The sequence below is a fragment of the Salvia splendens genome, chromosome 22 (genome assembly GCF_004379255.2).
Source record: "Salvia splendens isolate huo1 chromosome 22, SspV2, whole genome shotgun sequence".
In the NCBI taxonomy this organism is placed as follows: Eukaryota; Viridiplantae; Streptophyta; class Magnoliopsida; order Lamiales; family Lamiaceae; genus Salvia; species Salvia splendens.
In genome coordinates, this window is record NC_056053.1 from 11,189,979 (window position 1) to 11,198,871 (window position 8,893).

Genomic DNA, 8,893 nt, shown 5'->3' on the forward strand with positions numbered 1-8,893 from the left:
AAGGCCTGCGCGTTTCAGCTCACGTCGGCCTCTCTAGGGGAAAGGAGTCCCGGCCCTCTTCGTCTTTGGCCGTGGGATGAAAGGGAGACTCCATTTCGGCGAGCGGGGTGATTGGATCTTGAGAGATGAAACCGTAGCAGTCTCAACCGCCGGTTTTTTTTTTAATCAAACACCTTTACGGTGGAGGGTTCGTGGGTCCCTCATCCCTATATGGCCACACCCAAAAGTGATGTGCCAACACAAAAAATAGGAGTATTAGGCGGTCCAGGGCCTGTGCTCGGACCTCATCATACTCCCAACAGTAATCCTATCACAAGGTCTAACCAAATCAAACCTATTACAAATCTTACAAAGCCAATCATACCAAAAAATCTCCAGAATAAATTAGTCGACCCAATCACAAGCAAACCTCTTCTAACTTCTTTCTTCGGTTTGGGCTCGGGCATTGGGGATCCCCATCTGTTCCTGCCTATCCATTGTCGTCTTCTTCCAAGCGGATGTTCGGCACTCCAAGCCGTTCAAGGCGAACCATAGCGGGTAGTAGCCTAGGAGCGGCCTCTATATTTACCTCTTAATGATGTGGCGATTCCTTTCCCAATTTAGCTAAGTACCTGGCCACCTTGTTGCCTTCCGGATGAACATAGTTGAGTTTGAACTTACCCTCCTTCATAATGCCTTGGATTCATACCATTGTGTGACGACATGCTGCCGGTCCCCAATCCCTTGACTCAATAGCTGCCCTAGCTTGATGTGAACTTGACTCTACCCAGATGAATGCGCCTCGCCTCTCGGCAAATGCCATACCTCGGTGAATGATTTCGAGCTCGGCCTCTAGCTCGGAGTGTGCACCAATCGGCGTATAGAAAGCCCCCACCATATTACCGAGATGGTCTCGGATGATCCCACCTCCATTGGCTCTGTCCGTTGTCGCATCGTATCTGCCCATGACGTTTAACTTGAGCCATGGAGCATCCGGGGGTTGCCATTTGATAGCCACGGCCCTTCTTGTTGGTTCCTTCGGCCGAGGGGGGGGGGGGAGTGTTAACCCTTCAAAACGGACATCCTTGAAGTGCTTCGCCCATGCTCGCCCACTTTCCACCAGTTTCTGGACATATAGCTTGACTTGCCATACCACGTTATAAGCCCTAAAGCAAACCCCATTATGTCGGCTATTGTTCCTCTCCGCCCACAAATACCAAAGGATGATGCAAGGAAGGGTCCGAGCCATGTGGTCCTTTGTGGACCGGTTGATTCTCTTAGCCCAAGCTTCGAGTCTAGATGGAATGGAGTCTGATGGCCGAAGGGGATGGCTCGCACCATCAAACCATTCATCAAAAAGCTTCCAAACCATGCTCGCCCCTTGTCCATTAATAAAAAGGTGTTGAATGGATTCCAACCCCGGCTGCCTAGGACAACATTGGCATTTAGATGCCAAGGAGATGTTCCTCCATTGTAGTTTTGCGTCAACCGGTATTCTACTCGAAATAAGTCTCCACATGAAAACCGAGATTGTTGTTGAGATGCTACCGTGCCAGATGTCTCCAAGAGCCGAGATACGGGGCCGCCTAGCCCTGTTAGAATCCCATGCCGAGGACAGAGAGAAATTTCCTCCTCGAGACAAAGTCCACCTCGGGACATCGGGGCTGTCAGGGAGGATAGGGGTGCTCATGATGGCCTCAGCCACGTGAGGCGGCATACCCGTTTGGTTGCATGTGGTGCCAACCTTAGCCCCATCCCACTTTCCATTCATCCAAAACTCTGCAACCCTTGTCGTGGGATCACCCCTTGTGTCTAAGCAAAGATCTCTGATTGGCCTATCCCCGAGCCAGATGTCGTCCCAAAACAGGGCTCGTCCATCACCAATGATCCAACGGATGTTAGGCTGGACCAGGGGCCAAGCAGCCGCGAGTCGTCGCCACGTCGGGCTGCTCCTACCCGAGTTCAGTCGAGCCAAAGGTGATTTTGAGGCACAGTATTTGATATACATGTGTGAGGCCCATAAAGAGTTTTGCTCTCTAAAGCGCCACCACAATTTGACGTTGAAGGCCTTCAGGACATCCTCAAATTTCCTAATCCCTAGGCCTCCTTCCGTAGTGGGGAGGCAAATCTGTTCCCAAGCAATCCAGTGTGTACGTCGTTTGCCCTCCACAGTGCCCCAGAAGAATCTTGCCAGTTGTTGCTCCAAGAGCTTAAGGTCTCCTTTTGTTGGTTCGATCGCTTGGAACACATGTATTGGGATGGCCTCGAGGGTACTCTTGATCAAGGTCAACCTGCCCCCAAATGATAGGTGTCTGTGTGCCCACCCCGAAATTCTTCTTGAAATTTTCTCTCGGAGGAAGAGAACATGTCGGTCCTTTTGACACCTTTGTAAATAGGTACGCCAAGATAGAGGAAGGGGAATGTACCTCTAGTAAAACCACACTCCGTTTCCACCGTGCCCGCACAGTCACCGTTAGTCTCGGTAATGTAAAAATTGCTCTTCGATAGATTGATCTTCTGCCCGGAGACGGCCGAATATTCGTCTAAACAAGCTCTAACCCGTTGGATGGATTCCTTGGCCGCTGGCGTAAAAATAACAATATCATCAGCGTAGGCCAAATGACTAACCTCGGAGCATGCTCATTTAGACTTGAAGGTCATTTCCATCTTCCCCAAAATAAGCTCATCCAACACCCTTGAAAGATATTCCGCTGCAATAATGAATAATGAAGGAGAGATAGGATCCCCTTGCCGCAAGCCACGAGTGGATTTGAAGAAACCAGCCGGTGCTCCATTGATTAACACCGAGAACCAACAATATCCAATGCATCTTCCAATGAGACTAAGAAATGTCTCCGGGAATCCCATACGGCGCATGACTTGGATCAAGAAAGGCCATTGAACCCGATCATAAGCCTTTGCTATATCAATCTTGATTGCAACGTTTGGCGCTGGCCTCCTTCTATATAACTCATGAAACCTTTCTTGGGCTAAGAGGACGTTGTCGTTTAGAAGTCTCCCTTTAATAAAACCACTTTGATTCGGGGATATTACCTTAGGGAGGACGGGGGCCAGCCTTGAGGCAAGGACTTTTGTGATGATCTTGTTTGAAACATTGCAAAGACTAATTGGTCGATAGTCCGACCAAGATGCCGGGTTATCCTTCTTTGGTAATAGAACAATCATTGTCGCGGTGATGCTCCGTGGGAGAAAAGCCCCGTTAAAAAACTGTATTACCGCATCCCCCACATCCCGACCAATGATATCCCAACAACTATGATAGAAGGACGCGGTGAATCCGTCGGGGCCCGGTGTGCTATCAGCCGAACTGCTCCATACTGCCCGTTTGATCTCCTCTTCATTGGGGGAAGTAGCGAGGCTCTCCAAGTCCGTGGCCTGTGGGTGTCGCCGAATCAAGTTCAAATCTGGATCGGCCAGAGGGAGAGCCGATGGTGCAAGTAACTCTTGAAAGAAGTTAGACGCCGAGTCCTTGATCTCTCTCTCGTCTGTAATGGCTCGGTCTCCCGCAAGTATGCCATGGATTCGAAGACGGGCTCTCTTTTGTTTGACCCAACTTTGATAGAACTTCGTATTTCTGTCCCCCTCCTTGATCCACCGTACCGCTGCCCTCTGTCTCCATAAGTCCTCCTCCATTTTTAGTAAAAGGATGTAGTCTGCAATTGCCTTATTTACTCGGCATCTATTGGTCGGGGATGCATCAGCTTCGAAGGCTTGCTGGGCCTCTACTATAGTTGCCTCGGCCTCTTTAAGGTTAGATTGGAGGTTTCCAAAAGTTGCTCTATTCCACTCTTTAAGAACTTTCTTAAGCCTTGCGAGCTTGATTTGCAAGTTAAGTAGTCCTCCGGCCTCGGTGGGCTGGCTCCAACTGGATTCCACGACTCCTCGAAACCCCTCGTGTCTCAACCACATGTTTTGGAATCGGAAGTTCCTACCTTTTTTTTTTTTTAATCAAAAGCACCACGAGGGTGGAGGGTTCAGGCGGACCCACACCTGTGCATTACTAAGGACAATTGCAACGAACAACCAGGAACACCGAGCCGCCCAAAAGTGACGTCTCGCCAAAACCAATTACAGTACAACGAGGGCCTCCCTACCAACTAGAGTGGTCATCAATGTACTCTTCACTATTCTATTACAATTAACATGGTGCAACCTTCACATCACAAAATCCAAGGTCCGTCACTTAATTGATGCCCGCAATAGGGATACCCCCGCGATGAACGATCCCTCCCGGATCAAGTTCCTCGATGAAGCCTTCCTTCTCCCGGTTGGGGAGCCCACATGAGACATTCATTGAGCAAGTGCTCGGCTCGTTCGCACTAGAGTCATCCCGATCGAATGACACCGTGGCGACATTGTCTTTCAAACGCAAATTGTCGATGTGTTGAGCTTTGGAGTGCATGTCTCCCTTATGTGCCTTGCCTTTCCTCTTCCTCGACACCAATTGAAATCCATCCTCGTCCATGCTTGGTTGACTCCCAAGGGGCGCTCGAGGAGCCAACGGATCGACGTTCATTGTACCCTCCTTGTTCTTCTCTTGGTTGTCACTATCTTTTTCCTTGTTCGTGTGATCAATGTTCGGTGAGGTGCCAACCCTAATCGCCGCCTTTGGACGCCATTCTCGACGGATGATCTTGTGATCGTGGCTAGGGTAGAAAGCCTTGGTTGGTGTTCGGTAATCCTTGCCTCCAACACGACCCTTCCTTCCCAACGCATGACACTCATCAATGACATGCCCAACATGCTTACAATTCTCGCAAAACAATGGGATACGGTCCCATGCTACTTTGTGTCTTGAATTTTTGCCTAGGATGTTTAGCATGATCTCCTCCGTCGGGGGGTTGGAGATATCAATCTCAACACATATCCTAGCGAAAGAGAGCCGGGTTTGATTGATTGTGGCATGGTCCGCTTGTAACGGCTTGCCTAATAGCTTGCCGATCGCCATGAGGGCCGATTCCTCAAAAAGATGGGCCGGTAGTCCCATGATATTGCACCACACGGCAACGATGGGCGACTCAAAGAACGTATCAAAGTCCGGCGCCCATTTGAACACCCTCATTGGGTGAATGTCAACAAACCAAACCGGACTCCCATTAGGGCCACTTAAGACCTTAGCATAATCAGCCATATCTTGGAATTGAAGTAGGATGTGCTTGGCATTCAAGTATTTCCAAGTGAAAGAACCAACTAGCCCCATACCTCCTAAGCTTTTTTGAATTTGGAAAAAAGAAGGGAGTGAGTGGGAAAACTTCCCAACAATGGCTAGTCCTAGTTTCTCCGAGAGATATTCCGTTTCAACATCGGTAAAGGATAGATAAGGTGTACCTTCAAAGTCTCCGGCCGTCCCCAAAGGTGTGACCTTGCCGACGTCGAGTGGGATTGGCTCGTCCTTATGGGTTTTATGTGGTGTTGAGGATCCCACCATGCACCCCGTCCCCCCATGTGCAAACAAGTTTTTAGCCTCCTTCCATGCATTCGCCGGCGGAACCAGGTTTTCCGGCGGGTACTCCGGCGGCCGGCCGTCGGTGACATGGTCCCTCTTGTCTCCATCAATGCCAAATTGGGTGTGGATAGCACATGGTGCTGAATTTGAATTCAAAATGGTATTTACCTCAAATGGACCATCATTCTCTTGCCCAAGCAAAGTAACCTTTGTCTTTTCCTTCTTTTGTGAGTCACATGCCAACCCATCCTCTAGCCTAGGCATCACATGGAGGGGTGTACTTGCATTGGTCTCCTTGTTGACCATCTCATACTCCAAGCATGAGACATCAAGGTCCCGGCCAGCCGTCGCCGGCGCCGGCGCAATTCCGGCCATCCCCTCACCATCAAGACCTTCCAAATCTTTTGTTGAAGCTTTCTCATCATTTGCCATTTGAGCTAAGGAGCTCAACATCTCCCCAATAAGAGCTTGCTTAACATCCGGCGACCCCCTCCCTTCACCTTGGAGTTTGCCGACGAGCCCATCAGCCATTTCGAACACCATCTTCTTCTTAGCCTGACTCACCTCCGAACCAGATTCAAGACCGGCTCGTTTGAGGGCTTGTCGAGCTTTCTCCGGGTGGGGCGTGCCAACCCTTTTGGTTTTGGGCCGTGCAATCGAATGAAACATCCACTCCGGCGAGGAAGGGGGCTGCATCGTGTGTATCAAGGCCGTGGCCTCCCCCTTCAGAAGCTCACCACCGGACTTCACCATGTGTCGGATGCAACAATCACATTTCACCTCCCTCAAAGGGGAGGGAGGGAGAGAGGTCGAATTCTAGAGAGAAGGGAGAGCTTCTCTCACTAGGGATTAGATGGAATTCAATTCCCACTATTGTTTTTTCGGAAGTTCCTACCTTGCTCCCGGATGGGACCATGATCCGAGGTGACGCGAGGCAGGTTCGTGATTCTTGTTGCCTCGAAAACGCTCGTCCACTGCTCATTTATAAAAACTCTGTCAAGCCTCTCAAATAGGTTGTTCTTTGCCCAAGTGAAAGGTGCACCGTCAAAGCCCACATCGACCAGTCTACAATCTTCGATTGCTTTCGCGAAGTCCAACATCTCCGCTTGCCTATTAGACTCGCTCCCGGACCTATCTCGTGGGTTAAGAATGGTGTTGAAGTCCCCTCCAATAATCCACGGCCGACTCTCCAAGTTGTCCGCAAGATCCCGCAATTTGTCCCAAAGTGGATATCTTTCCGCGCGAGTACACTTAGCATAGATAACCTTGACCGCCATAGGTTGGCTGCATGCTTCCAAGCGAAGTATACCGTGGAGAGCTTGCTCGGAGTCGTCCATAACATTAAAGTTAACTCCCTCTCTAGTAAAGATCCAAATTTTCCCCGACGTGTTAACGCCTTTGAAGTTGAGTCCGAAAAGCTTCGAATACAACTCCGGGTTTGGCGCGGTGAAAGGTTCCATTATTGCCATGAAAGAAATATTATAAACAGCAATTAGTCTTTTGATAACGTTGCGGGACGAGGTTTTCACAATTCCCCGCACGTTCCAAAACAAAAGGTTACAAGACATAATTAATTGGATGAGGACTTACCCGAGCGGGATGAAGACCGCCCTGTTACATCCATCTTCCGATCATTTTTGTGCCTTGAACTCTCGCCGAGGCAAGAGGTTACATCCTCCCCCGTGTTCGGGATGGTTGCACCACAATTTCCATTCCAATCACCTAATCTTCCTCGGGATGATCCGTTTCATAGGCTTCTTTCTCCATGAGTGCATGGTATTTATTAATGCTCATGATGTTTTCTAGGTCCCCCTCGGGTGCCATCGATCCATCCTCCTCTTGACCCCTAGCCGGGGTGCCTCGTTTGATTGGAGAGGAAGGTCCGCTTGAGGCCTTGCGTGCGGAGCGTCCACGAGGTTGCCAACTCCCGTTCCCCTTATTGCTCGATCCACCGGCCCCATTATGAGGACCTCTTTCCCCCCATTGTCTCGGCTCAAGAACATCCGGAATGCATGTGTCCGAGTAAGATGGGACCTCTTGAGCTACCGAAACCAGGGCTGTGGGAATAGGCTGTATACTTGCCTCCTCCTTTACCGGACGATGCCATTCCGTGATTACCTAGTTTCCATTATGGTGAGGCGATTTTCCAGCCGTATTGTGATTTGTCTCCGAGTTCCTCCTCGCCATCGGGATGTTGTAGTTCCGCTTTGGAGGCTTCTCCTTCTTACCCGAGGCATAACATGTTGCGGCCGAATGCCCACGTGCCGACACTCCGAACAAAACGCAGGTATCTTGTCCCATTTTATGTTTTGGATGGACACCCTACCGCACATATCCATGATAATTTCCTCCGGAACCGGTTTGGTGATGTCTATCTCCACGCAAATTCTCGCGAATGATAACCTCTTTTTTTTTTTTTTTTTTTTTTTTTTTTTTAATCAAACACCTCTACGGTGGAGGGTTCGTGGGTCCCTCATCCCTATATTTCCACAAGAGATAATTACAAGGCGTGGCCACACCCAAAAGTGGTGTGCCGTAACAAAATCAAGAGTAGTATGCGGTCCGATCCCACAAGGTTCGGACCTCATCATACTCCTTTCCAAAAAACAATTAACCACAAAGCTAGTCACTATTGTCTCCCGTCGTCTCATGATCAACTTTGATGCCCGTCCCCGTCTAGGTTTCGGATGTGCGACACTCCCATCTCGTCCAATCTAACCAAGTCCAATAGTTCTCTCGGTGCTGAGTTGTAGTGCATTCGTAGGCCACTGTCTTGGACTAGCCCCATTTTCGCAAGGAAGTCCGCCGCTTTGTTCCCCTCCCTGTGTATGAAGGTGGCTCGGAATTTGAGTTGGCGTTTGAGAATGGTTAGTTGCGCCACCGCTTGCCGAGCGAGTGCCGGCCCCCATCCCGTCCCATTGACCAATTTGATTGCTTGCTCTGCATCTGACTCAATCCAGATTGGTAGGCCGTATTCCTTGGCTATATTTAGCCCGTGGATCATGGCCAACAGCTCCGCTTCTAACGCCGAGTGGGCTTCAAGGGGTGTGCTGACGGCGACGAGCATCTTACCCGAGTGGTCTCGAATAATCCCGCCAGCCCCTGTACTGCCGTTCGCTTCATTATAGGAGCCATCCGTGTTGAGCTTTATCCACGGCTGATCCGGGGGGTTCCATTTGATTGCCATGGCTAGGGGTAGCGCCCTGATTGCCGCCGCTTGTTGAGGAATATTGATTCCAAGTTTAACTCCCTTCCAATGTTTCGGCTTCAAGCTTCCATTAGACATAGCATTTCGAATGAACATGTGGACCTGCCATACCACGTTTTGTGGTTTAAACTGTGTGCCTTGGTGGCGGCTCCTGTTTCTCTCCGACCAAATAAACCAAAGGATGAGGTATGGAGTGGCTCGGCTAAGATGTTTCTTGTTCGGCTGTTGGCACCTTCGCG

General features: G+C 49.9%; 1 protein-coding gene across 1 annotated transcript; it reads right to left on the reverse strand.

The window, feature by feature from the left end:
• Positions 1-682: 682 nt before the first annotated feature.
• Positions 683-1,987, reverse strand: LOC121786719. Its single transcript, XM_042185348.1, has one exon. It carries the CDS (start codon positions 1,985-1,987, stop codon positions 683-685), a length of 1,305 nt encoding a protein of 434 aa, XP_042041282.1.
• Between the last annotated feature and the right edge of the window lie 6,906 nt (positions 1,988-8,893).